The 25,609-nt window shown below is 50.4% G+C and overlaps 9 protein-coding genes across 9 annotated transcripts; 6 read left to right on the forward strand and 3 right to left on the reverse strand.

Annotated features, from left to right (window-relative positions):
- Positions 1 to 1,896: 1,896 nt before the first annotated feature.
- Positions 1,897 to 3,569, reverse strand: AtWU_04895 (uncharacterized protein; the record flags this gene model as incomplete). Its single annotated transcript, XM_035500006.1, has 6 exons — positions 1,897 to 1,930; positions 1,995 to 2,092; positions 2,147 to 2,553; positions 2,612 to 2,878; positions 2,949 to 3,327; positions 3,369 to 3,569. 6 exons carry the CDS (start codon positions 3,567 to 3,569, stop codon positions 1,897 to 1,899), a joined length of 1,386 nt encoding a protein of 461 aa, XP_035355899.1.
- Positions 3,570 to 4,067: 498 nt separating this feature from the next.
- AtWU_04896 (glycosyltransferase family 69 protein) lies at positions 4,068 to 5,552 on the reverse strand (the record flags this gene model as incomplete). Its single annotated transcript, XM_035500007.1, has 1 exon — positions 4,068 to 5,552. One exon carries the CDS (start codon positions 5,550 to 5,552, stop codon positions 4,068 to 4,070), a length of 1,485 nt encoding a protein of 494 aa, XP_035355900.1.
- A 910-nt stretch (positions 5,553 to 6,462) lies between these two features.
- On the forward strand, positions 6,463 to 7,053 carry AtWU_04897 (uncharacterized protein; the record flags this gene model as incomplete). The annotated part of the gene is made up of 1 exon (XM_035500008.1): positions 6,463 to 7,053. One exon carries the CDS (start codon positions 6,463 to 6,465, stop codon positions 7,051 to 7,053), a length of 591 nt encoding a protein of 196 aa, XP_035355901.1.
- Positions 7,054 to 9,660: 2,607 nt separating this feature from the next.
- On the forward strand, positions 9,661 to 11,717 carry mirC (siderochrome-iron transporter MirC; the record flags this gene model as incomplete). Its single annotated transcript, XM_035500009.1, has 5 exons — positions 9,661 to 9,884; positions 9,955 to 10,085; positions 10,137 to 10,871; positions 10,922 to 11,583; positions 11,640 to 11,717. The coding sequence occupies 5 exons, from the start codon at positions 9,661 to 9,663 to the stop codon at positions 11,715 to 11,717; spliced, it is 1,830 nt and encodes a 609-aa protein (XP_035355902.1).
- Positions 11,718 to 14,244: 2,527 nt separating this feature from the next.
- On the forward strand, positions 14,245 to 15,256 carry cdc42 (Rho family GTPase CDC42; the record flags this gene model as incomplete). Its single annotated transcript, XM_035500010.1, has 4 exons — positions 14,245 to 14,264; positions 14,461 to 14,580; positions 14,762 to 15,140; positions 15,197 to 15,256. The coding sequence occupies 4 exons, from the start codon at positions 14,245 to 14,247 to the stop codon at positions 15,254 to 15,256; spliced, it is 579 nt and encodes a 192-aa protein (XP_035355903.1).
- A 1,116-nt stretch (positions 15,257 to 16,372) lies between these two features.
- Positions 16,373 to 17,756, reverse strand: AtWU_04900 (agmatinase; the record flags this gene model as incomplete). The annotated part of the gene is made up of 3 exons (XM_035500011.1): positions 16,373 to 17,388; positions 17,447 to 17,573; positions 17,631 to 17,756. The coding sequence occupies 3 exons, from the start codon at positions 17,754 to 17,756 to the stop codon at positions 16,373 to 16,375; spliced, it is 1,269 nt and encodes a 422-aa protein (XP_035355904.1).
- Positions 17,757 to 18,329: 573 nt separating this feature from the next.
- AtWU_04901 (putative beta-ketoacyl synthase (Cem1)) lies at positions 18,330 to 20,114 on the forward strand (the record flags this gene model as incomplete). Its single annotated transcript, XM_035500012.1, has 8 exons — positions 18,330 to 18,381; positions 18,588 to 18,754; positions 18,802 to 18,909; positions 18,959 to 19,030; positions 19,079 to 19,165; positions 19,213 to 19,479; positions 19,532 to 19,900; positions 19,950 to 20,114. 8 exons carry the CDS (start codon positions 18,330 to 18,332, stop codon positions 20,112 to 20,114), a joined length of 1,287 nt encoding a protein of 428 aa, XP_035355905.1.
- Positions 20,115 to 20,844: 730 nt separating this feature from the next.
- On the forward strand, positions 20,845 to 22,370 carry AtWU_04902 (deubiquitination module subunit SGF73; the record flags this gene model as incomplete). Its single annotated transcript, XM_035500013.1, has 4 exons — positions 20,845 to 20,869; positions 20,999 to 21,139; positions 21,227 to 21,880; positions 21,952 to 22,370. The coding sequence occupies 4 exons, from the start codon at positions 20,845 to 20,847 to the stop codon at positions 22,368 to 22,370; spliced, it is 1,239 nt and encodes a 412-aa protein (XP_035355906.1).
- Positions 22,371 to 23,022: 652 nt separating this feature from the next.
- AtWU_04903 (mRNA guanylyltransferase) lies at positions 23,023 to 24,252 on the forward strand (the record flags this gene model as incomplete). The annotated part of the gene is made up of 1 exon (XM_035500014.1): positions 23,023 to 24,252. One exon carries the CDS (start codon positions 23,023 to 23,025, stop codon positions 24,250 to 24,252), a length of 1,230 nt encoding a protein of 409 aa, XP_035355907.1.
- Positions 24,253 to 25,609: the final 1,357 nt, after the last annotated feature.

Here is a 25,609-nt window from a genome sequence, read left to right on the forward strand (position 1 = left end):
TTTCGTCATCTAATGTCTCACTGGCAGAGCAGACAGCCCCGAGAGTAGCCGGCGTTGTCCAAGTGACTGATATCATTGACGATCAGACCATACACAGAAGCTCCATGGTGTTGACTGGGATGATGTGCACCATGTACGTCTAGACGTGTACACTGACTAAGGGATAATCTATAGACACCGTAGAACTTTCTGACCCTGCTGTGTTGTACTGCAATACCACGTTGAGATGATATTGTACCACATCCATGTCATCCTGCAGGTCGTTGAGGTATTGACTCGTTAGCCGGACTCTCAGAGTTGAGGGTTTAATTGTCGATGGGCTGCTCACCCTGTGAGAGTGTTTCCGACTGCATCATGACGTTCATCTGGTGGGGGACGCTGATGACCTTGAGTAGTCTCCTCGCTGCTTCTCGTCCGATTTTTGTCAATCTTCTAAGCCTTCCCCTTCTTAGCCTTCCCCCTGTCGTGCCATGTCAGCGTGCCGTGGCTGATCGTCACTTGATCTCTATTGCGTAGTAGAACTTAATCTTAACGAGAAAACTATATGCATCAACTACAAAAGTTAGACTAGTTCCTTGATCAGAGCAGAGAATTGCAGAGTAGATTGCTCACACACAATGATGACAGTGTCAAACTGAATGACGAGCCTCGCAGGAATGAAGCCTTAAGGCGTCCCATGATAAGCCTTGAGAAATATAAGCTTGTCCGTAGCAAGCCCTTAAGCACTGATAAAATCACTTGAGACAGATCAATGTAATGTGGCTTGCCTTAACTCGTATCCTTCGAATCCTTCGCTCATGAATGAAAAGTGTTGCCATGAGAAAGTAGACAGCCACTGCGATAGTGCAATGGCTGATAAACTAGCTCTCGGGCCACCTCTCGAAAGAACCCCTTTTGAGAGCTGATAAGGAGTCTGCACCAAACTGTGCAAAGAACGAAGAAGATAAAGAGTTGCTTCGGGTTAAAGGTTCACTGTAGCCAAGCATACAGCGTTATGTTGTCATCGTGGATGCTGTATTGATCACTCCAATATCTCCGTGCCTCTCGACGAAAAATTCGGCCATGGCTGAAGGACTGCTGTACCATGTTAGAAGTAGATGAGAAGTGGAGGACAGAAGTCAAAGAGGTTGCCTGAGCAGGTTAGCTGAATTATGGCAAGGCACTAAGTAATTTTAATTTCTGCCCAGGTAGTCGATTGCTAACTGGAACCTTACATACCACATAAACACGTATGGTAAGCTAGCCACGACGGGATCTTGCTCTAGGCCCTTCTTTTCCATCCTTTCTCTCTTGTTATCTATACCTCTCGAGGGCGTGTTATGAATGATTATAGTGATGTTCAGTGTACGTTTGCTGTGCCTATTTGCCAGAATAGTCTAACTTTGAGGACCAGGGTAACGGGGTTGAAGAAGTTGACTTGTCTGTCATGAATCTGCTTCGAGAGGTCCGGGGTTGTATTGTGATTTACTGGTATGCTATGCCACAACCTTGTGTGTTATGAAATTTGCTATGAGGGAAAGTTGTATCGGAAGTTGCTGTTATTGTCATACAGTTTGGGAAGGGTTAGCTGTATTTCCACCGCGCATATAGCTACACGAATCTAGTCGTCACTTATACTCTATGCTGTATAGTGAATCAATGATTTGGTAGTGGGATATTGCCTCATGTTGCAAGCCTTGGTGGAACTACATCCATGCATGTCGCATGCTTTTATTGACTATCTGAGGTGAAATAAATCCATCAGGTTACCACAACGCCTGTCCGTTAAGCAATCTTCCCCAACCCCAGATACATCCTGCATATCCTGCCATTTTACTCCATATCCGAACCCGCCCTAGACATGACATCTTGTTAAACCGCCCCGTATGAAGGTAGCCAAACATAGTCTGCTTGATTTCAGTCAATGTGCATACCGGTAGCGAACTCGCAGCTGAGCGACGTTAGCAGCATTCATCATAGACTAACACGAGGGTACCTACGGGTCCGTCGCATACTGAACGTTGCAGTGCTCCCACTCAGGATCACGCACGAGAATCCCGCGGAACCGCACAGCATCCTCGATGGAGCAGAAGCGGAAGACAACGTTGCGAGCCTAGTAATATGAGTATGCTATACATAAGAGGGATAAAGGAAGAAGAAGACTCACGTCTCCAGGCACATATGAGTCCAGGATCTTCTCAACCTTGCGACCACTGCCACAGGCCATGTTGTACAGTTGCGCCATGCTGGCCTTCATGTCGACTCCGACAGCTCTCACGGCGCGAGTCGAGCCAACAGATAGATTGGAAGAAAGCTGGGAGCTGACCACGTCAACCTCCTTGCCCATCTCCACGAACACGGTGATCCTTCTTTCTCTGTCAAGGTCGATGCCGTTCGGATACTTGTCGTAGAAGGCCTGGCATGCTTCATGTTCACAAAAGAGGATATGAGCAGTTCCGTTGCCATGGACGTGAACACTTTCAATATTGCCACCGTGCACAAGCGACAGAACCTTAGCAGGGGTGCACCAGGTAGCAGGCAAGCCTCGGAGGATGATACGACGGACACGAGAAGCTAAAACAAGTTGTGTAAGTAAGTTAACCACCGGAAGATAGGATATGATATATGATACCTGGCTTGTCACGAGCAGCAGGGGTGCCCCAGCTCTTGAAAGTAGTAAGGTTCTCACGGTCCTCTACCTCACTGGCGTCACCTGAAGCTACAGCTTCCGAACCACGAGGACCAGCACTGATAGTAGCAGCAGAATTGTAGTCCTGGGGCTTGGAGTCACCAAAAACACTGGACACTCCAGCCTTGGGGGTCTCGGGCTTCACTTCGGATTCTTCAGCATCAGGCTTGATACTCCACTCGTCGTCATAAGTGTTCTGACCGGAAGGTGCTACAGAAGACAATAACATTAGATATGTCGCGTCTCGACTTAACAATGGCTGTGGTAGCATGATACTTACCAAAAACATCAGCATCAGCACGAGACTCGGGACGACTCATTGAAGTACTGGCCTTCTCACTGGACGCGTCGACAGCAACAGTAGGGGTGCCATAAGTCTTTGGCAGCTTCAAGGAGCGAGCAGCAGCCATGAAGCTGACCGTGTCGTCCACATCGGCGACAGGGAACGTCTTGGTATTTTCCTTGTCCTCCATGGTGTTGCCAAACGAAGAAGATAAGGGAGAAGAAGAAGGAAGAGAACAAGTGGAAAGGAAAGTGTCGACGGGAAGTATCGACGGAGAAGACTGAGATGGAAAATAAGGAGCAGAGGATGGGCGAGTTTTATTTTCGTCGACAGTGAAGTGCGTGGCTTCGTTACCTGAACGACGAAGAGGGGGTTCCTGTTCAGGTCTAGCAGTCAGCCCAGCGAGAAGACTCTCACCGTGCCATGGTAAATTACGTCAAGACGTATTGAATGGGCGAAAAGGCCGGTACAAGACAAACAGCAGGAAAGGGAGAGACTGACTGAGAGATGTGTCTTCTTGGGAGCATGACGGCTCTCTTCGAGACCGAAAGACGTCTTCTCCATGAAGGTTCCGACGACACCGTAGATTATACTGGTGACCCTGCTGGCAAATTCCATTGTGGGGACCGGACGCTTGTCCATGATAACTAGGGAGATTGTGAAACGTTTGAGATGGGATATTAGGAGATATGTAGGTGTCTAACAAGAGGGAAGATGGTTGTAGGAGGAAGGATGCTAGGCAACAGATGAAAAGAAAGATGAACCAGCAACTGCAGAGGAAGCCAGACAAAGGAATAAGAGGGGCTAGTATATTACAATATAAATAGCATAGTAGGGAATAACACTTGAAGTCTAATATGATTGGCAAGTCCCGCCAAAATAGCTTGTGACCGAGGTGATCTCGACGGTGAATGGCATTTCGAGGGCGTTTTCGTAACACAGATCTACAAGCATCATTGTTCCATCCAATGTGGTTTCGAAATGTGATATGTTTGGATTGCACTATGTCCATGGACGTCTATAGATGAAATTTATGTACCCATAACTCGTGGCCTATACAGTAAAGAGAACAATGCAATATGCATGCAGGGAATATCTACACATCGATCGAATCCCTTATGAAGGTACTTCAATCTCCTCATATCCCTTCTGGCCCTCTTTGCGATGTTCGATGATGACTTGAAGTCCCGGGCGTCCGCAAAAGCCATCTTTGCCCGCAACCCGATCAACGAGTTGAAATGACCCATTCCCCTCTTCATGTTCATCAGGGATCCAGACCTTCTCCTGAGATATCTGGCCGGGGACTTCGGTTCGCCGAGGATTGAACCAAGGCATGCCGACGAAATGGTTGAGAATATCATGGATCCAAGAGTACAGCTTCTCGAACCGCCGCGTAGTCCCTAACCAGGAAAGGGTGCGGGTGTCGTACGCAACCCGGACATATGGATTGATATAGATCCCCGTGTCTGTGATCTTCTCTGGGTCCGGCTGAGGCTTCTGAATATCAGCATGGATAAGACAACACTCAGAAGCTTCCCAGAACGTATCATGTGACGCCCGGAACCGAGCAGGTGATTTGTCCTCTCCAGACAGCTGAGGCTGTACATCCATGACCGATAAATCTGTATCGCGCTGGAAGAACCGCGCGTCGAATGCTACCATTCCTCCCCAGCAACTCCGCACCCGCACAGCATCTTTCTGAGCTAGTACGTCCTGGCGGCTCTGACCTTGCCCAGCGCTAGTGAACCACGGGAAGAAAGGCACGCCCACGCCAAAGCCCTGCAGATCGCGTGTCGCATAAGTGTCATAAAATTTGAATGGGTTGATGAAATCCACGGCGCACGCGGCCCGGTATTGAGCAACGCCATCATCCGTGGCATTTGTGGAGAACAGAAGCTGGAGCGCATCCACCGGGTTGAATGCAACGTCGTTCAAATAGAGCAGCTTGTCGTAGCGCACTCCCGGCTGGTCGTCCAGCGGTTTTAGAGCTCGGTTCCGCACCTCCGCCAAGTACTCGATACGTTTGATCCGTCTTGAACCGCCGGGAACGGCAACTGTCGGTAAACCGGCCAGATCCAGATGCTGCTCGAAAACAATGGACTTCTGGCACGTGGCCCGATCCGCCAGATCTTGAAGCGCACTCTCTCCATCTCGACCGCTGTCGTTCTCATAGATGCTCAAGAAAACATTGTCTTCTCCGAGCAGATCGATCAGCTCAAGCACACTGTCCCCCCAATGTCCTCGTGCTAGATCACCATCAGGGTCATATAAGCTCGCTGCGATGAAGACTTTCTCATTGCGGATGTTGCCTCGGCCGGATTTCGTTGACTGAGACACCGCATTCCGAAGCGACAAGTAATGTGGCGGCGGCTGGGTATAGGAGGGCCGGAATATGGAGGTCAGGACGATGAGAAGGAATATAACGCCGATAACAGCAGAAACATAGTTGCAGATGCGGCGGAATAAAGAACGACGATAGCGACCGGAGTACCTCGACCCCGAAGGCTTCAGGTGACGATAACCGGCATAAGTTGATGAGAAGAGTCGCGACCACAGGGGCACTCTCCTGGAATCATCTGGATAATAGTAGCCAATAGACATGGCAAACAGATCTTGACAGGCAAGTCGAAGCAATCACTTTGCTCAGCCCATGCCTAGGATACAATGGATCATGGAAAAACCAGAGGCAGGCCAGCAACCAGGCAAACAAACCATCCTCTTTTCCCCAAACTTTGCCTCGCCAGGCCACGGGGTTTTCCCCTTTGCCACCAAGGGGAGCGCACGCCTGCTTATGTCATCGGTGGAAAAGGAGTCTCCCCGCTCACGTGCTTTGCCGGCCATCGTGGAACTGGCCATTGTGGGAGGAAGGGACTCCCTGCAGGGAACCCCGGACCACATGGGGGGATTGTGTCTAAAGAAAGTCTCAAAATCATACCAGTGAGGAGTGAGTTTACTGATAACGGCCGGGAACCCCGGGGGATTTCTATCAGGCCTACCTACTTTTAACAGTTAAAGTAGTACCAGACAATTGCCCCATAGTTACCTTCCGACCGGCCTTATCGTCGTGCTTCTAATCGCCCCGTAGTCTCCGATTACCCCACTCACCCAGAGTCATAGCTGTCATAGGCCAAACCCTGTACCGCAGACGGTGAGGATCTCCCTGCGACCGCATACCTATTCGAGTACATTGTGGCCCAGGTCAATCCGGATGCTGGCTTTAGCTCGGAGTCTCTACTACTAGTATGGCGTCGCTGGCTGCCCCAATCAATATGACGTAGGCCATTTTGGCTACAAGAGACCTCTGCTCTTCCTCACATCATCCATCTCTGGTTCTCCTTTCTCCTTCCAAGACCTTTGTATTTCGTTCCTTTGGAATAACTCCATCTCATTCCTACCCTTCCTTTCCAATTACCCTCCCTCAAATACCCTTTTCCAGTTCGAAACCGTCTAACGGGGTGAGGATCTCACAGACATTGCCAAAGCGTCCTCTTCACGGAATCAGACGGCAATCATGACCAAGTTCACTTTCGCCAATTCTTCCGAGAAGGTACCCGGTGATGGGATCCTCCCCGCCCAGTTCTCCATCAGAGCGGCCCCTCAAACAGATGCCTGGTCCAAACCTCCATCCACAGACACATTCACTGCGCCAATTCTATACCGGAGTGTTCCGTTGAAGTCGTTCAAACGGGTCAGAGTCGCCTTCAACGCAGTCTGGCAGCAAAACTATGACCAGGGTGGACTCATCCTTGTCCTCAACGGTGCGGGAGGCACCCGGAAATGGGTCAAGACAGGCATCGAACTCACCCGTGGCCGACCTCACCTGAGTACCGTCACCAAAGACAACTGGGCGGACTGGAGTCTGCAGCCTGTCCCGTCAGGAGGTGGAGCGGCGACTCTAGAGCTGGTCCGAGAGTCAGACAATAGCCTGTGGATTTATCTCGTGGAAGGCATCCAGAAATCTCCTCTTCGGGAAGTCACCTGGGTGTTCGAGGAACCGGATGTTCAAGACCTCTGGGTTGGGCTCTATGCAGCACGGCCTTCGAGAGAGGGGGAGGACCTGGTGGTGAACTTTGGCCATCTGATACTCGACACGTCAGATTAATGGATGTCCTGTGTGCAAATGTATCTTATGCATAATGTCCATGGTGGTCATGTCATCTAGATATAGTCCCGAATCGATTGGCAGTCCCTATAATGTTGATACTTCGGATGATGGATTTCAGGTACCCTACCTGAAATAGAATGGTACAATGCAATCTCAGTCCCAGACCGTAAGAAAACGTACTGCTGAATTTGCAAGCTGGTAGTAGCAGTCATCTATGTGTGCTGGATAGTACATTAGTATTCGAGTGTCACTGAAAATGCTTGCCAATCATAACTGAGGGTCCGGCTATCTGCCAGCTCCATTACCGTCACTGGTTCGATCCCCAGAAGCACCGACCACCACCATCATGGATGACTGAATGCATAGATAGGTAATACGCCAGCTGTTATTGGGGGCATGGATTTCTGCAAAACAGATCACATGAAATAACACCAGCACAGGGCGTCACTTGTGGCCAGCATATTCACATTTTCTCGAGAATCGAGCTCATGGCCTATCTGCTGGGTTGGAGATGAGGGATTAAAATCCAAAGAGGGGGTGGAAGAGGGGAGCAGGGTAACTAATAGTATCTGGTCTATATGCAAGAACTGCAGCCCATATGAACTGATCCGATTCGAAGCGAACAGAAAAGAAAAAGTAGTAGCACTTGAAGAATCTTGGACCAACCGCAAGAAAACTCCGTGTGCAACCTATACGAGGTAGAAAACAACGCTAAGCTTTACCACAGCGGTGTCGTACAGTGGGCAGTGTACCCATTCCGGAGGGTTGCGAACCGGACTTGAAGCCCAATACAATATCTTTACCCTTTTGAGTAAGTGGGTGGATCGTTAAAGTTCGGCTCGAGTCTTCCGTGAACACGACCGACCAGAAAAATATCGCATTAATTTCCTGCGGCTTTCGCGCCTTTCTGTCAATATTCATTGTGGAGTTTCGCACCCCTCGAAAGTGTCGAATCTCCTATCCAGGATGGTCTTACCCAGATGATCCGGTGATTGTTATTACTCGCACGGGATGATCGTTGCTCGAGGGGTAAGAGTAAAACTGTAGGCTGCGGAGACTATGCATCACCCCGTGACCGACGGATGATGACCAGGAGCGGTTGTTCCCGAGTCATCCAGCATCGGCTGTGCCACTTCCCCCAATCATGCGATGGGGCCGGGATTCCTCAAAAACGATTACGCAGAGTCTTTGCTGAGCAATCAAATAATTCCGGGATCCCTGATTTCTTTCGTTGGCGTGATTACAATTACACTGTGTCTCCATAAGACATTCAAAGAGTGGGTGAAAAAATGTGAGAGAATGGAGTAGTACTATTACGCTGTGCAATAGTATACTTAGTAGTACGGTGTTGGATCAGTCAGGTTCGGCCTGCAAGGGGGAAGCGTGGATGATGCGCGCCTTCATTCTTCTTACGAGCAGAATGTCAGGCGGTCTGAAAGGAACAGTATAAAAAGGGCAGCAGTATATATGCTTATGCTGCACATACTCTTTGTTCTCTTATTTTATTATATCTTCTTCAACACAAGAACTACATTGTAATAAACTCGAATAATATAAATCCATCTTATTGTTTGTACCAGGCTTCCCTTTTTCCGGGTCCGACCGCCGGACCAGGTGATCTTATCATATCTGATGTTCAGTTGCCCGCCTGCGTAGGATTCAGAATCCCGGTCGCCTTGCCACACTATCCTTCCCCCCCACCAACACCACCACGCTTTTTCCCTAGTGAACTCCTGCAGTCGAAGCCTTCTTTGCAGCAAGGCCCAGGGGTACATGCTCACTCGATCCTCCTCATTTCCCGCCTTCTATCCGTCTACGCACGAAACTCCCGTCCCTTCCCCGTCAATGGGTGCCCGTGGCCGAGGCACAAGCTTTGCAACCATCCAACCCATCCGAAAGTCCCCTCGGTCTCATTCGACCAACGACTGGCGTGGGACAAAACAAAACATTGACAGCTCCGTTCGGACTATCTGGTGCAGCAATTCAGCGGGTGCCACACTACCCTTCTGGGCCACGGGCGTTTAGCCCATAGGCTAGGTCCTGGGCCTGCCACTTGGACTTGCATAAGTGCGGCCTGTCGATCGTGTCCAGTGGTGTGAATCATATCGGGGAGCCTGATTTGGGCTTGCAGACTCATAGCTGAGCCCCTTGGCCTCCGTTCTCCGGGCTGTACGCCAGATCTGGCGATCCACGCGTGCTGCGCATTCCGCTGCTTGATTTGGTGACCTAACTGATGCATGTGGTACCCAAACCTGGCTTCAGGGTGCTCCATCTTGCTAGTGTCTTTTGCTTTTTCTTACCCTGCTTATTCTTTAGACTTTGATACCCCCTCTTCGTTGGCTAGTGTATTGCTTTTTCGTTTGGTGGATCTGGCTGGTACAGGTCGCAGATACCCTTTTACGTCCGCTTAGCCTTGCAATCGTCAGCCTGCTCCGTCCTTTTCATGCCTGCTACTTCGACATTGAAACTATCGGACTCAAACTGTTGCTTCATCTGCTACCTTCACCACGACGAAGTATTTGACGACCTGTCGCAATAAATGGACCCTGGTCATCTTATAGCTACCCAGCGATACCATCCATCAACGATTACGGCTCAGCCGCGATGCCCCTTCTTGACCACCGCTCAGCAGTCTCATATGGTACCCTCGATCAAATGGATCAAGACAACAGGGAGGCGGAGGAGCGCCTCCTTCAGGCGGAATACGACCCTGAAGGGCATGATAGTGAAGTAGAATCCTCTGTGGATTCGGTTCAGGAGGGTGTTCGGAAGATTGAAGCGATCAATCTGACATGGACAACACGGTCGTTGATTATAGCATATGTCAGGTAAGCCTCGTAAATTATCAGGATTGGTGTCTGCTCTCAATATCCTTCGTGGTTGCTAATGGTGTTGAAGCATCTTCCTCATGGCTTTCTGTACCTCGCTCGAAAGCCAAACCGTGATGTCCCTTTCGGCTTATGCCACCAGTGCTTTCAGCAAGCACTCCCTTATCTCTACGGTTCTCGTTGTTCAAAATGTGGTGAACGGTGAGTATATTTCTCCCTTGGGTTATTTTTATTCTCTGCTGACCCTCGTAGCTGTTATCAAGCCTCCTATGGCTAAGGTTGCCGACGTCTTCGGTCGGTTCGAAGCGTTCTGTGTCAGCATCCTCATATACGTTCTAGGATACATCCAAATGGCTGCGTCGACCAACGTTCAGACATATGCCTCTGCGCAGATTTTCTACTCTGCCGGATCTACCGGCTTGCAGATACTTCAACAGGTGTTTATTGCTGACAGCAGCAGCCTATTGAACCGTGCGCTCCTGGCGCTTCTACCAGAGCTTCCATTCTTGGTCACGGTCTGGATTGGCCCGACTATTGCAAATGCAGTGCTTCAGCATACATCCTGGCGATGGGGTTATGGAATGTGGTCGATCCTCCTACCTGCCTCGTTTCTTCCGTTGGCACTTTCGCTATTGTTCAACCAACGCAAGGCTCGAAGACTGAATTTGATCAAGCCTAGACACCCTCATCGACGAGGCCTCCTTTCAATTATCCGCCACACTTGGTACGATCTTGACATGTTCGGTCTGATCTTGCTCTCAACAGCGGTGACCTTGATTTTGGTCCCTCTTACGCTTGCTTCCAACGCCAAGAATGGATGGAAGAATGGCAGCATCATCGCGATGATTGTGATTGGCATTCTCTGCCTTTTTGCGCTTCCCGCCTGGGAAACATCAAAGAAACTGGCTCCCAAGCCTCTGTTGTCCCTGCATCTACTCAAAGACCGAACAGCGCTCGCAGGGTGTACTTTGGCCTTCTTCTACTTCAGTAAGACCACACTTTTCCACCAATCTAAGCACTCTGCTAATGTGTCTTAGTGGCATTCTATTTCTCGGTTCAACCTTACCTTTATTCTTACCTGCAGGTTGTTCAGGGCTATGATGTTGCCACAGCTGGCCGTGTGACCCAAACCTTTGCCTTCACGTCGACTATTGCTGCCTTCGTCGTGTCATTGCTCATTAAATATACGCGCCGGTACCGGATCTATGTCACCTGCGGTTGTGTCATCTACATTGGTGGAATTCTGTTGATGCTGCTCTACCGTAAGGAAGGAAGCTCACCGGCGCAGATCTTGGGTACGCAGATTATCGTTGGCATGGGCGGTGGACTCCTCAACGTTCCAGTGCAGTTGGGCGTTCAGGCCTCTGCTAGCCACCAAGAAGTTGCTGCAGCGACCGCAATGTTTTTGACTTCCATGGAGATGGGTGGGGCCGTTGGAGCAGCCATTTCAGGAGCCGTTTGGACACATCATATTCCGAGGAAGCTGCAACTCTACCTCCCTGATGAGTTCAAATCCGATGCGGGTGAAATCTTCGGGAAGTTGACCAAGGCATTGTCTTACCCGATGGGATCCCCCGTCCGGGTAGCGATCAATCGCGCATACCAGGAGACCATGAATAAGCTCCTGGTTCTGGCGTTCGTTGTCACGATTCCGCTGATCCCGCTCAGTCTACTGATGACGAATTACAAACTGGATAAGGTATGTGCTTGTGAAGATGGCGTTGATGTTGAACCAATTGATTAACGATGGAGTAGATGAGCGAGTCATCCGACCACGAGCCGATCCCAGTTGAAGATGAGGCTGAGCCTGAGGGGCGTGCGAAACGAACCTGACAGACCGCATTGGCGTTCATGTACCCTTCGCTTGAATCTGCCATATTGTACAAACACATACAGGGAGAACATCCCGGTTAGATTGCAAGGGCACGCTATTTTTATTTCGCCTGCTGTCAACCGTCGCAAACCCGCATGGGATAGAGAAGGCGGTGTGGATAAACCCATGACTTGGGATCCAAAAAATGGACTGTGTACAATCCAAACTATATACTTTGATGATTGATTGGTTGCCATTTCTTTTCATGCTTTTGGATTGAGGCCGACAGTGCCGTTTGTGCGAGCATTCACTTGGCGTTATAGGTTCTCCTTGATGGCTTGCGCCATGAAACTCAAGCTGCAACGGCGAGAACGGCCGGCAGCGGATGATCCTGCGGGATGATATTATAGATGTTACGACTAGACTAGATGATTTATGGGTCACGTTCTATATATATAGCAAGCATTGGTACTTTTTGATTGGAATTTTACTTGTGCGCCCTGTTTTCTGTAGGTTTTGATTGATTGCTGTAGTGGTGCGACGATAATAACGCTGAGGATTGGACGGGGGGGGAATGAAGAAGGGAAAGCAGATTGATATGTACCGATCCCCAGGGTGGAATCTGGGCCCCGTCATGAAACTTAGCGCGGGGGCGTTTTATTGGGGTCGGTCTGGGCGTTTGCGAAGCTGAATATCTAGTACGTAGTACTAGTAGTACAAAGCCAGTAGATAGACGAGATGAAGAGGGCGGTCGGTGCTGTCCAACCAGCCCCGTGCGAGGTTGGGATAGCATGGCATGGCATAGCCCTGACCCTGGCCTCATTGTTACCCTCGTCGATGACACCCTTGGGGGTGGCAGTTGATCACAATCACTGCTACTTGCTACTTGCTACTGCCTACTGACTACTAGCTTCACTAACTGCTAGGTTGTTCCTCCTTGGGCGCGTAGCGAATCAAGCTAGGACAGGCGCAGTCAGTGCGACCGTCTGGGCAAGCTAGATTCATTGGCTCAAGCATCTGATGCTCAGTGTGACGGGATTCATGGCGAAATTATGATTGATTCCTTACCCAACTGGAGGTGTTACCTAACCTTACTTAACTTTACTACTTTACTTTCGCCTGAGCCTTAGGATCATTACTGCCTGCCTGCCTTGGCCTTACCTTACACTGGACAGCCAGCCTGACTTCCGAGGCAAACCTGGGGCCCGGAGAAAGAGTGTGATGAGATTGATGGCTTTGCTTTTGATGGAGCATGATCGGTTATTGTAGGAGTTTGTAAGTAGTAAGGAAGTAGGTAGTTAAGTAGTGACTGTCATGGACTGAAAGAGTAGGCCTCGCTTTTCTTCCCTCTTTTCTCTTTATCCTTTTCTTCATCATCGGTTTTATTTACTCTCGTCATTTTTTCTACCACGGCTCTGTTTCGTCTTATTCTATCGATCGGATCCGATCAAGTTGCGGCTTTTAATTGCTTTTGGGGTGTTGGATGACTTGACTTGGCTCTCCTCCTTCCTCCACCCTCTTCTTCCTCGGTCTGGTATTTATTACCATTACCATCATCTCATCACATCTCATCTCCTCGCGCTTCCTCGGCATCACGCTATCATTGCGGAAGTCAAGACGATCGAGATTCTAAAGGTAAAAAAAAATTCCGGAAGAGAGAAGGATCGCGACAGGTTAGAATAAAAGGGGGTGGTTTATCTAGGTTGCCGTCATATTGGCCTTAGTCCGATCTCTGTGAGTTGTCTCTTATCTTAGGTTGTGGATCGCCGTTGTGTTGCTTTTTCATCTGGCCGTTCAGTGGGTAAAGAAAAAGAGTTGTGACGGGGGGTGATGAGGAAGTCTTTTCCTTTGGGAGTTTCATCAGCAGCCCAGGGTAAATTACTTCAAACGGTGGCGCAACTCGCAACCATCATAAAGAGAAATTGTTGTCAGAGGTGTGAAAAAAAAAAAAAAAAAAGGCGGGCGATAAAAAAGAACCTGCTAACTAGAGATAACTAAACCAGGAGCTAACTAAGTAACGGTGCGGTGCGGGTTGCCCCATTTGCAAGCCAAAGCAGCAAAGCAGCAGCAGCAGCAGCAGCAGAAAGCAGAAAAGTAGCAGCAGCTTCTTTTCCTTCCTCTCCTTACTACTAGTAAGGTATCGTCTCCGTCCTCCGCCTACTGCCTCCTCCCTCCCACATTGGCTGGCTTCCTCACCAACCATCCCTCTCTCTCACCGTCGACATTCACCGCACACCACCTCCCCATCCGTGAATCCAGACGGCCTCGCCCATCCATCGCGTCTGTCCTCTCCATCTTAGCCGCCTCACCTTCTCGTTCCCTTCTACTTCCTCCTCACTCACTCACTCACTCACTCTCTCCCCCCCCTCTCTCTCTCAACACCCAATCGGTCTTCCCCCCTCACTCGTCTCCTCCCTCCACCCCCCTGGTTCACCGCATCTCCTGCTTCTCCTGTCCCTGCTCTCCTTTCGGCATCCGACAGACGACCTTCCGTGATTCTCTGCACCTTCTCTCCCGCAAACTTCACGGTTCTTCAAAGTTTACAACATGGTTGTGGCAACAATTAAGTGCGTTGTTCTCTTCATCATCTTTATCCCTTTCTCTCCGCAATCACTTTTCCCCCCTCCTCCTCTCTTTCCCCTCCCCCCATTCGATACCTCCCTCCTCTATCCTGCTTCTCCCTCTCATTTCTCCGTGCAAACCGATACATTCATCCTTTCTTCGAGCGGCAAGTGGCTAACCATGGTTTGACTTTCGTCGCAGATGTGTTGTCGTCGGTGACGGTGCCGTTGGCAAGACCTGCCTTTTGATCTCCTACACGACGAACAAGTTCCCTTCCGAATATGTTCCCACGGTGTTCGATAACTATGCCGTCACGGTCATGTAAGTTAGGGACCTCCTATCTTGAGACATGGTTTGCATATCGGGACTTTGTCGGAGTGCGCTATATCACGCTCGCAATCAGCGTCATTGGTGCTCCCGATGTCGCTGGCTCGACCAATGCGATGGTGTCTGTGGACAAATATCGGAATCTGCAACTGACTCGAGCCCCGTTGCGCAATAGGATTGGCGATGAGCCCTACACCCTGGGATTGTTCGATACTGCTGGTCAGGAGGATTACGATCGTCTCCGTCCTCTTTCGTACCCTCAGACGGATGTCTTCCTCGTTTGCTTTTCGGTCACTTCGCCTGCCTCCTTTGAGAACGTACGCGAAAAGTGGTTCCCCGAGGTGCACCACCACTGCCCCGGTGTCCCCTGCCTGATCGTGGGCACCCAAACCGATCTTCGCGACGATCCCGCGGTCCGCGAGAAGCTTTCCCGCCAGAAGATGCAACCGATCCGCAAGGAAGATGGAGACCGTATGGCCAAGGAGCTGGGCGCAGTGAAATACGTCGAGTGTTCTGCTCTCACGCAGTACAAGCTCAAGGACGTTTTTGACGAGGTTAGTGTCGCGCCACATCCCGCATCGTCGCATCTACTCACACATCTTTACTCTAGGCCATTGTTGCCGCGCTCGAGCCTGCTCCCAAGAAGTCGAAGAAGTGCGTCCTGCTGTAATTGATCCCGGGATCTTACAGGGCAGGCCCGTACGCTCCGGAGGGTTCCAGGCCTGTCATTGATGCATCGCAGACACGTCGTATGATTTTGGGAGACTGAATGTGCTTTATCTATGCAATATGGAGTTTTGGGGATTCTTTCGTACAAAGGTGGCTGGCTTCTTCGACCGACGTCTGACTTGACATTCTGTGTTCGTTCACTGATTCTTGAGTGAATACACATCTTACAACCCGTAACACCCAAGTGTGCTCTTCCCTCTTCGCTCGGTTGTCTCTGCGCTGCTGAGCCTTGTCTACCTCAAGCAGATCTGCCATCGAGAGCTCTTCCTCATTCCATCGGAACCTCTTGTCTCCTGACTTTCGTCTCGTCCTACCTGGCCAGCGTCGTTTCTTGATCCTCCGACCTTCATTATCCCCTCACTGTGTTCCTCCACCTTATTTCCCCACTGTCAATTCCTCCCTAAACTACCCCCTTTTCACCTTTTACCAACACGTTTCCACAACCCCACACACACCCACCTTTTCTCTTCCTCAAACAAACCCCCCTTTACTCCCTTTCGAACCTCTCATCGTCTCTATCGGCGTTGGAAGTCGAGGCGTCTTGTTTTGGCTGGCTGATGGTTTTTCTTTTTATTTTTCTATCTTCTTTTCTTTGATGTCCCTCATACTCTGCGATCTGTTATCATGCCGATCCCACCCGTCCCAAATTTGCTGTGCAATTTGTTCTCCCGAGCTGCAGCCCTTTATTTTTTTCCTTTTTCTTTTCTTTGCTCATTGTCTTCAAAGCCTGGACTAGATAACAGATACAATAGTGATGACCAAGTTACCCACCCCTTTATATATTATGGTTAGATGTTGTGGTTGTTGTTGTGGTTGTGGTTGCTGCTTCGTGAGGTAGTAGTTAATTGATTAGTCTGGTCTATATAGTATCTAGTATTTGCTGGTAATGGATTTATATACCTATTCGATGGGTTGATTGAGTTTACAGTAAGATTACTTAGACTTAGGAGTATGTTATGTGTTTCATGATGTACCTGCATCAGGCTTGACTAGTAACTCAACTCATTCATTATACATACATACATACATTCACATGACTTCATATCATATATCTCATTTACAACTCATCCTTGGCCTCCTCCTTCTCCACAGCTTCCTCTGCCTCCTCCTCGACAACAGTCTCCTCCACCGGCGTCACCTTCCGTCCATACCATCCACCCAACTCTTCACCCGCACCAGCCTTGACCATGCTAGTAATGATCTCAAACGCCACCTGCGCAGCCGCCAAGGCCGTAGTCTCGCCCTTGTTGTCATAACTAGGAGACACCTCGACGATATCGGCGCCAACAATGTTCAGCTTCTCAATGCCGCGCAGGATGCGAATGAACTCGCGGGTCGTCCAGCCACCAGGCTCGGGGGTACCAGTTCCGGGGGCAGTGGCGGGGTCCAGGACATCAATGTCAACGGACAGGTAGACGGGCTGGTCGGAGTCCAGACCGATGCGCTCGATGATGCGGTTCACGATGCCCATGGGACCGAGGTCGTCGATGTCGTCGGCGTGGATGCGCATGAATCCCTGCTCCGGGCCAGGGTTGGTGTAGTCGCTGTCGTCGACGCCGGTCAAACGCGTGCGGAGACCAGCGTGCGCGGAGGTCGAGTTGCAGATCAGTCCCTCGCGACTGGCTTTGTGGAAGAAACTGCCGTGGTTGAAGTGCGCTTGTTCGGAGGTCCAGTAGGCGGAGTAGCGCACGGGGTTCCAGGTGTCCAGGTGCGCGTCGAAGTGTAGCACCGTGATGGGCTTCTGGTAGATTTGGTACAGTGCGCGCAGGGCTGGTAGTGCGACACTGTGGTCGCCTCCCAATGTGACGAGCTTCGATTTGCCCGCTGAGATGCCCTTCGTGCCGTACTTGGAGGACGCAGTGGTCAGGGCCGGGCGAGAGCCCAGTTCCAGGAAGGCTTCATACATCTGACGCTCCGCAACGCCATTGTCAAATGGGGTGATCGGGATGTCGCCGCAGTCTTTGACTGTCGCCCATGAGGCGTAGGGGTTGATTCCCGCTCGGGTGTTGTAGCTCGTGCCGGCCATTTGGCGGGCGCTAGCTGCCCGGATGGAGCGCGGACCAAAGCGAGCGCCTGGAGGGGTGTTAGTGAGTTTGGGGGGGGCAGACTGTGAGGTTATTGGGTGTCTTACCTGGTCTGTAGCTGACTGCCGTGTCAAAGGGGGCGCCGATGACGGCGATGTCGTACCGTTCGTCGGGTTCGATCAGGCATTTGACTGGCTTTAGGTGGGCAAAGCTGGCAATGCCGGAGAAGGTGAACTGGAATGGTGTGTGAGTGTGAGTGCGAAATAGGTGGTTTGGGACTGGGATGCCTACCTCCTGGTCCCATTTCCTCAGCAACTCCTCGCGCACATGCTCGGGCACCTCTTCGTGCTCATGGTGAGCGTGGGCAAAGGCTGTACCAGCCAGTGCCAGGCAAGCAGCCCAAGTGAGGGATTTCATGACGGGATTGAGGACCTCACTCGAGAGTATTGGGGGTGTAAGAGAGATAGGGTAGAGAAGAAAGGAGGGGAAATTCGGAGCAGCAACCGGAGAGGACTAAATAGCGGTGGTAGTTGCGTTGACATAAAAAATACATGCCATGAATAGAATAGTAATAATAATGGCCACTGGGGATGATGGGCCTCTATCTCTTATCGATACGGAGATTGACCCTCATTGGCCAGGATGTGGCTGTAAAGGGAAATATTGATGCCTTTATGCCTGGCGTCCCTGACGTCGTGCGGACCTTCCCTTTTTGGTCAACTTCTTCATCGTCTCAATGCGGAAGGAACACCCTTGACCCCCATTTCTTGCCTCGTCCATTGGCTGCGTTGAGCTTCACCACTTCTTCTCTTCCATCTTCTTCCATCCATTCATTCTAGTCTCTCCCGCTTTTCCCCAACATCGGTATAGTGTCGCGGGAGTTTGGACCTGCATTCCGTCTGCAGTCTGCGGAGACCAACCACCCGCAGCGAGACTAGACGTGAAGTACCTCGACCATAGTAATCACGTACCGTGTATCCCCAGAATGCCATGCGTCGTGTTGTCGTGACTGGTCTTGGAGCAGTGACACCTCTAGGAGTAGGTGAGTGATGCCTCCATGCGCAATTAAGCATGTCCCAAACAACCTCGTCATGGCCGTGGTTCTACCATCTTTTTTTTTCGGTCCCCAGCGTCTCCACTTCAACTCTTCCGGAAAGGGAAGGTCTTGCACTACCTCATATTCATGCCCAGGAAGGCAACTGTACACGACCAATGCTCTTGCTATATTTGCTAAGTAATTTTCCGTAGGTTTCCGTCGTACTTGGAAACGTCTCCTGGATGGTCACTGTGGCATCGTCAATGTCAACCATCGCGATGCCAGGTTTGCAGATCTGCCATGTCAGATCGCAGCAGTTGTGCCGCAAGGTGCACGAAAGGATGGATGTTGGACGGCTTCGGAGTGGTTAAGTCGAGATGTAGGCATATAATAGTGCTTGTTAGGATTGTAACTGATGTCCTGCAGGATGAGCGCAAGATGGCTCGGTTCGCTCAGTATGCCATGGCTGCGTCAGAAGAAGCTCTCGAAGACTCGGGCTGGAAGCCTACAGATTTTGAACAACGAGAAGCTACTGTATGTATTGTCGGTGCTTTTCGACATCATTTCAATAACATTTTGGCAGGGAGTCTGCCTTGGGTCAGGCATTGGCAACTTTGATGAGATTTACGACACAGTTGTTGCATATGACAAGGGGGTCAGTACGGCATGTCTATCATCCATTTACCATGCTCACAAGCCATAGGGCTACCGCAAAGTATCACCTTTGTTCGTACCGAAGCTTCTGATCAATCTCGGGGCTGGGCACATCTCCATGAGGTATGGATTCATGGTAAGAGCACTTTCATTACGCCTGGTCTTCCACTGCTAATGATATAGGGTCCAAATCACTCAGCAACAACGGCTTGTACAACTGGGGCTCATTCTATAGGCGATGCTGCCCGCTTCATCGCGTTCGGTGATGCAGATGTGATGTTGGCCGGCGGAGCAGAGTCTTGTATTCATCCGCTAGCAGTCGGAGGTTTTGCTCGAGCCCGCAGTTTGGCTACGAGCTTTAATGATTCGCCTGAAAAGGCATCAAGACCGTTTGACTCGGATCGTGAGGGTTTTGTGGTCGGTGAAGGCGCGGCAATGTTGGTCTTGGAGGTATTTTCCATAACAGACGCTTACCGAAGGAAACTTTCTAATCTGTTGTCAGGAACTTGAACACGCAAAAGCACGAGGGGCCCGAATTTATGCCGAACTGAGAGGCTACGGCTGTTCTGGTGATGCACACCATATGACAGCACCTAAAGAGAACGGCGAAGGTGCATTCCTAGCCATGAGGAAAGCTCTGAAAAACGCTGGACTCCCACCTTCTGCGGTCGACTATGTCAATGCACATGCCACCTCGACCGTGGTCGGAGATGCAGCAGAAAACGCTGCCATCAAATCCTTGCTCCTGGGACCGGGAGGAAAGCAACGGGCGACGGAGGTTAACATTAGTAGCACCAAGGGAGCCGTCGGCCATTTGCTCGGTGGTGCAGGCGCCATTGAAGCCTTGTTCTCGATTCTCGCCGTTAACGAGGTAAGTGACCCTGGTAAACATGACATAACACTGCTAACGCCGAGACCAGAATGTGATGCCACCTACAATCAATCTGGAGCGGTTGGCTGATGGATTTGACTGCAACTATGCCCCGAAACAGGCCCAGGAGCGCACCATTGACGTGGCTTTAACAAACAGTTTTGGATTCGGGGGAACGAACAGTAGTTTGTGCTTCTCGAAGCATGCAGGGTAGGCGGATTGTATATCATATGATATTGGCGGATTTGCATATTGCATTGCATTTGTATCAATAAACATGTACCACAAGGCGGATGTAACTGCCAGTCATATTAAAGTAACACGTTTAACTGGCCAACGTGGACAGTGACAGCCATTTCACATAATCAAGCATGTAAGAGGGCTTTTTCTCACTCAACACCATCATGAAGAATAGTTGTGTTAGTCTCCAAGTAAGCCGACTTGAACCCATCCATCATCCCTCCTTACTCATGATCCACTCACCGCAGCCTCCTTCAACACAACAAAGGAATCAACCGAAACACAGCGACCACAATACCCCAAACAAACCTCACTAAACTCTCATTCATCATTCACAATAACATCTCCAAGCAAAACTATTTCACACCAATAACCCAGACGTTCAAAACCCCCTCCACCCGACCACCACTCAACTAACCACCCACGTGACCTCCCCAAATGCGGAGCGCCCCGGACTGTGAGTGAGAGAGTGAGTGAGAGTGTGCTCAGCGCAAGCCTCGACCAACTAAGATACCGCACCTCCCCCAGCAACGTCACCGTCCCCCTTTTTCCTCACGGTCGGAGCTAGATACATAGCTTTAATTCCAATCCCATCCTATCCTGTTTTTCTATTTCCTTGACAATATCGCTCCTTGAATTCCGACGGTCGAGAAAGAAAGAGCGCGCGCGCGTGTGTGGGTGGTCGGTCGTTTCGTTTCATAATCATGGCTACTGCTACCGGCGGCAGAGGTCCGTTATAGGCACCCCCCTCTCCCCTCCATCCCTCCGGATAATTCCACCACGCAATGATGATTTAGGGGAAATCCACGAAGATACGCGCTGTTATATTTACGAACCATGCTAATACTGGTGTTGTAGCGTCCTCTGCCTCTTCTACCCCGGCGGGGAGTCTGGTCGATGCGTCGGGGTATAAGTATGCCGAGAAGGATACCAAACCTGGGAAGATTAAGTTGAAGAAGTCGGCGGCGAATGCTAAGTCCGGGAAGAAGAAGGGTGATGGTTTGTTTTGTCCCTCTATCCTTCCCCTTGGTCTGGGGATGGGGTTTGGTGGTGGTATGCTGATGGAAGTTGTTGCGAGGTTTATAGTGCCTGAATCCCCCGGTTCCTCGTCGCCTATATTACCTGATATCGATGAAAAGACTATGGCTGCGTTCCCGACGGGGAAGCCCCGCGAAGAAGATCATCTCGAGACGGTCATTTGTAAGACGTGCAAGAGACCGGTGTTGAAGCAGAATGCGGTGGAACATATTCGGGGTTGTATTCGCGCGAAGCAGGAGAAGGCCAGGAAGAAGAAGGAGGCGCGAGATGCGGCGAATCGCGCAAAGGAGAAGGGTGATAAGGATGGTGATGAAGATGTGGGTGCTGGTGAGAAGGGTGAGGGTGGTGAAGATTCGATGAAGGGTCAGAAGAGCGCGAAGAAGTCCGCTGTCAAGGGGATGGCGGAGGATGGGACGAAAAAGGGGAAGAAGCGCAAGACGGAGGCCGGGGAGGATGATAAGGATAAGGAGCCGAAGAAGAAGAAAAAGAAGGAGGAGCCCAAACCGAAGGTGCCTAAACCGAAGGGCCCTGTTGATGTTGAGAAGCAGTGTGGTGTTACTTTGCCGAATGGTGCGCAGTGCGCTAGGTCGTTGACTTGTAAGAGTCACTCGATGGGCGCGAAGAGAGCTGTTCCGGGGCGTTCGTTGCCGTATGATATGCTGTTGCAGGCGTATCAGAAGAAGAACCAGGCGAGGCAGCAGAGTAAGTGGTTTTGTGGCTTATGGTGCCCGAGTCTGGGCTTGGTGGGATAATGCTAATGCTGGTTTCTACAGAGGCTGCTATCGATGCGAACGCTCCGCTACAAGATGATTTGGATAACAATGGGCCTGTCGACTCGGACGAAGAGAAAGATACTGTCATGGCAGCCATTTCTCGCTCTCACCCATACCCGATGGTGACGCATACGTTGATCTCGACGAAGAAGAAGTACCAATATGTGCGGATCAAGGAGATGCTGTCTCATGCATTGGGTGGTTCACGCGGTGGTGGGCTCTTCTCGACAGGAGATACTCTCTCCTCTCCGTTTCCGGATGGCGGCAGCCTGTTCACCCCTGTAGAGGAGGTGTCAGTGCCCGAGCCTATGGCCGTGGATGAGCCGGAGCCGGCAGAGACGCAGGAAAATGCGACAGATGCTGGTGCGAAGACACCTGCACCTGAAGCCAAGAAGGTGCCTGTGGCGGCTATCTCGTAGAGCTCTCGCTGGGTAACGAGTGACGAAAGGCTCCCAGGATTGGATATACATATAGCCCGCTTACGGGCAGGGAGTTTGGGCGATGCTTGATGGCGTTCTGGAACGGTTTTGGGTCTTTGGGTTTGCTATTTGATAAGATACCCCGCGCTCAGTCTTGCTGGCGTGCATTATTGTAAATTAAATCGGTGCTTCTTTGGCCGTATTGATAGAATGCAATTCATTCTGCATGCTAAGCCTTTTTTCCATGGCTGTTGGGTAATACATCAATGCGTAGTCTACGGCATTTACTGTGCTTGCATGAAGTCAATAAAAACGCCATTCTCCACCGTAGTATCGCATTGTCAGGCGACAAGAACGGCAACGTGATGCCTCAGGCCACCGAGTATCTCCGAACCTCCGCAGATGGGAGTCAAAGCTACCTTCGTTGCCTCAATGCGCCTGCTCTCACTTTCCCAACGAACGCCAACTCACCACCACCACGCCCTTATATAATTCTCCTTCTACCCACCTACTGCTGAGCACCTTTTGCGCCTTGCGCCTGCGGGCGAGAAGCTCTACCACCAGCGTGACCACCATTTCTCCAGACCATTATTCCTCATAACCTCACCCACTCCTCCCCTCCTCCCATACAGAAATATTCAGACCGACCACAATGAGCAACTCAGTCCCCGATCTCGATGCCGTCGGCATCAAAGCAGACCCCGAACTCGCCGACCAATTCCGTCGCGAAGTTGCCACCCTCCTCGGCCGCAATAATCTCAACTTCCCCGGCGCGCAACCCGTCAGTTTCTCGACACGGCATCTGACCGAGCTCCAACGAGAAGATTACTACGTGTGCGAGAAGACGGACGGAATTCGATGTTTGATGTACTTTGCGCGGGGCGAACCGGATTCCGACACTCCTGAAATCCACTACTTGATTGATCGCAAAAACGACTACCGCTACGTCCCGGGCTTGCACTTCCCTTTACCGGACGATGACACGTTTCAGCGCTTCCATGTCGATACGCTGGTCGACGGCGAGCTGGTCAATGATACCTACGAGGATGGCACGCAGCAGCTCAAGTACCTTGTATTTGACTGCTTGGTGCTCGATGGGCAGAGTTTGATGCATCGGACGCTGGATAAACGGCTCGCGTACTTCAAGGAGAAGGTGCTCAAGCCGTATAATGCGCTGTATGATCGGTTTCCCGAGGAGAAGCAGCATCGGATCTTTGCCGTGGAGGATAAATCGACGCAGTTTAGTTACGGCATTGAGATGATGTTTCGGGATATTATCCCCAAGGTGAAGAAGATTCATGGCAATGATGGCTTGATTTTTACTTGTCGGAGTACTCCCTATCGCATCGGTACGGATGAGCATATCCTTAAATGGAAGCCGCCCAGTGAGAATACTATCGATTTTCGAATGCGCTTGGAGTTTCCCCTGCTGGAACCGGATTCGGATGATGAGGCTGAGGGTGTTACGGAGCCGTATTACGATTATGATGCCTTGCCTATCTTTCATCTGTTTGTTATGCTCAATTCGAATGAGTACCGCCCCTTCGGGGAGATGTATGTCTCGCCGGAGGAGTGGGAGAATATGAAGGCGCTGCAGCAGCCGTTGGATGATGCGATTGTGGAGTGCGCTCAGGATGAGCAGGGGCGTTGGCGGTTCCATCGCATTCGGGATGATAAGGCGGATGCGAATCATATCTCGACGGTGGAGAAGGTGCTAGAAAGTATCCAGGACCGGGTGACGGAGGAGGATCTGATTCGGGTGGCTCCTGCGATCAAGACGGCGTGGAAGAAGCGACAGGCGCAGATGTCGGAGCGGGGAAGACCCGGCAGTACGGCGCAGGTTAATGGGAGTAATGGGGTGAAGCGGAAGTTTGAGGAGTAGTTTTGAGTCCCTTGAAAAGTCATGCTACTAAGGGGTGATGCTTTGACTGATTCGGTTTGCGAGGCGTTTGGCGTTGGTTGGTTGGTGATGGGGATGTCTTCTCATCTCATCTGCTGGGGGATGATGATTGTAACTGTGTATAGATAATGCGAGATGGGCAAGAGAGGATTATGGCTAAAACGGGCTGGGCGGGTTTTGTATAATGCAATGCAATCTTTACTTTAGATGATTTGTTTGACTACGAAAAGTACGATGTGTAGAGCTATCTCCAAAGGGATATCAAAATAGCCCAAGCTGCAACTAATACCCTCCGCCCACTATCATCATAGTAGAATTCTGCACTATCAGACGAAAAAGATCTTAAACTCTACCACATAAGTACTAGTAGTAGTAAACTACGGAGTACTACTTAAGGGGTATCTGAAGAATTCCACCAAGTCACTACACCAAGCCACTGCAACCTGGCGCAGTTGACTGACATCCACATAACTTCCACCTGAGTACCCAGTATGTATGGAATATACTAGTAAGAACTATACATAGCTGCTGCTGCCCCATTTCCCCCCAAAGGAACCATGCAGGGCTACTTCAGTTACCCCATACTTCACTACGTATCCCGCCAACAAACAAAACGCACAGAGCCTCGCAAGCCCGGATTGGAATGTGGAGAAGAAAAACATACTACGTACAGTACATGTACGTAGCGTAGCTGTTAGCCGATCATGCAACTCCCATGAACTAGATCGTACTTAATTATTTTTAGTGTGGGCATAAGTAGGGGTGGGAAATGGTTCATCCATTCATTCATTCATTTATTCGTTCGTTCGTTCGTTCGTTCGTCATTCGGAGTTACTTGACCAGTGGGTTGGGTCGAGCTTATTCGTGAATATGTAGTAAGTATACATGTAACATGATGCTTTGAGATTCGAAATATATGTAGGTATCTCGTATAATTTTTACTTTACTTGCTTTCTTTCTTGGGGATTATTGTTTGTGTTACACGAAGAGAGTTCGGGGTACGAGGGATGAAGGGACGGATGGGGTAAATTGTGGAGAGTTGCCATATCTGTACGTAAGTAAGTAACTATAGTTGGGCTGATAGTTACTATGTTATTGAGTAGGAGGTAAGTTATTTGGTGATTACGTTGCAATGGCTGGCTGACTGACTAGCTGGCTGGTTGGAAATGAATCCAGGGGGAGGTGTGGGTGAAGCTGCTGTGGGAGTAGTAGTAAAACAAAGCAGGGGCTGGCTGCTTGCTGGCTAGCAAGTACGTACGTAGCAGGGCTTTTACTGAAATGAGTTGGACGGGGTTTGTGGAGTGTGTGTTCTTTTTTGCCACGGAGTGAAACGGCAATG

Source organism: Aspergillus tubingensis (genome assembly GCF_013340325.1).
Source record: "Aspergillus tubingensis WU-2223L DNA, scaffold_6, whole genome shotgun sequence".
Classification (NCBI taxonomy): domain Eukaryota; kingdom Fungi; phylum Ascomycota; class Eurotiomycetes; order Eurotiales; family Aspergillaceae; genus Aspergillus; species Aspergillus tubingensis.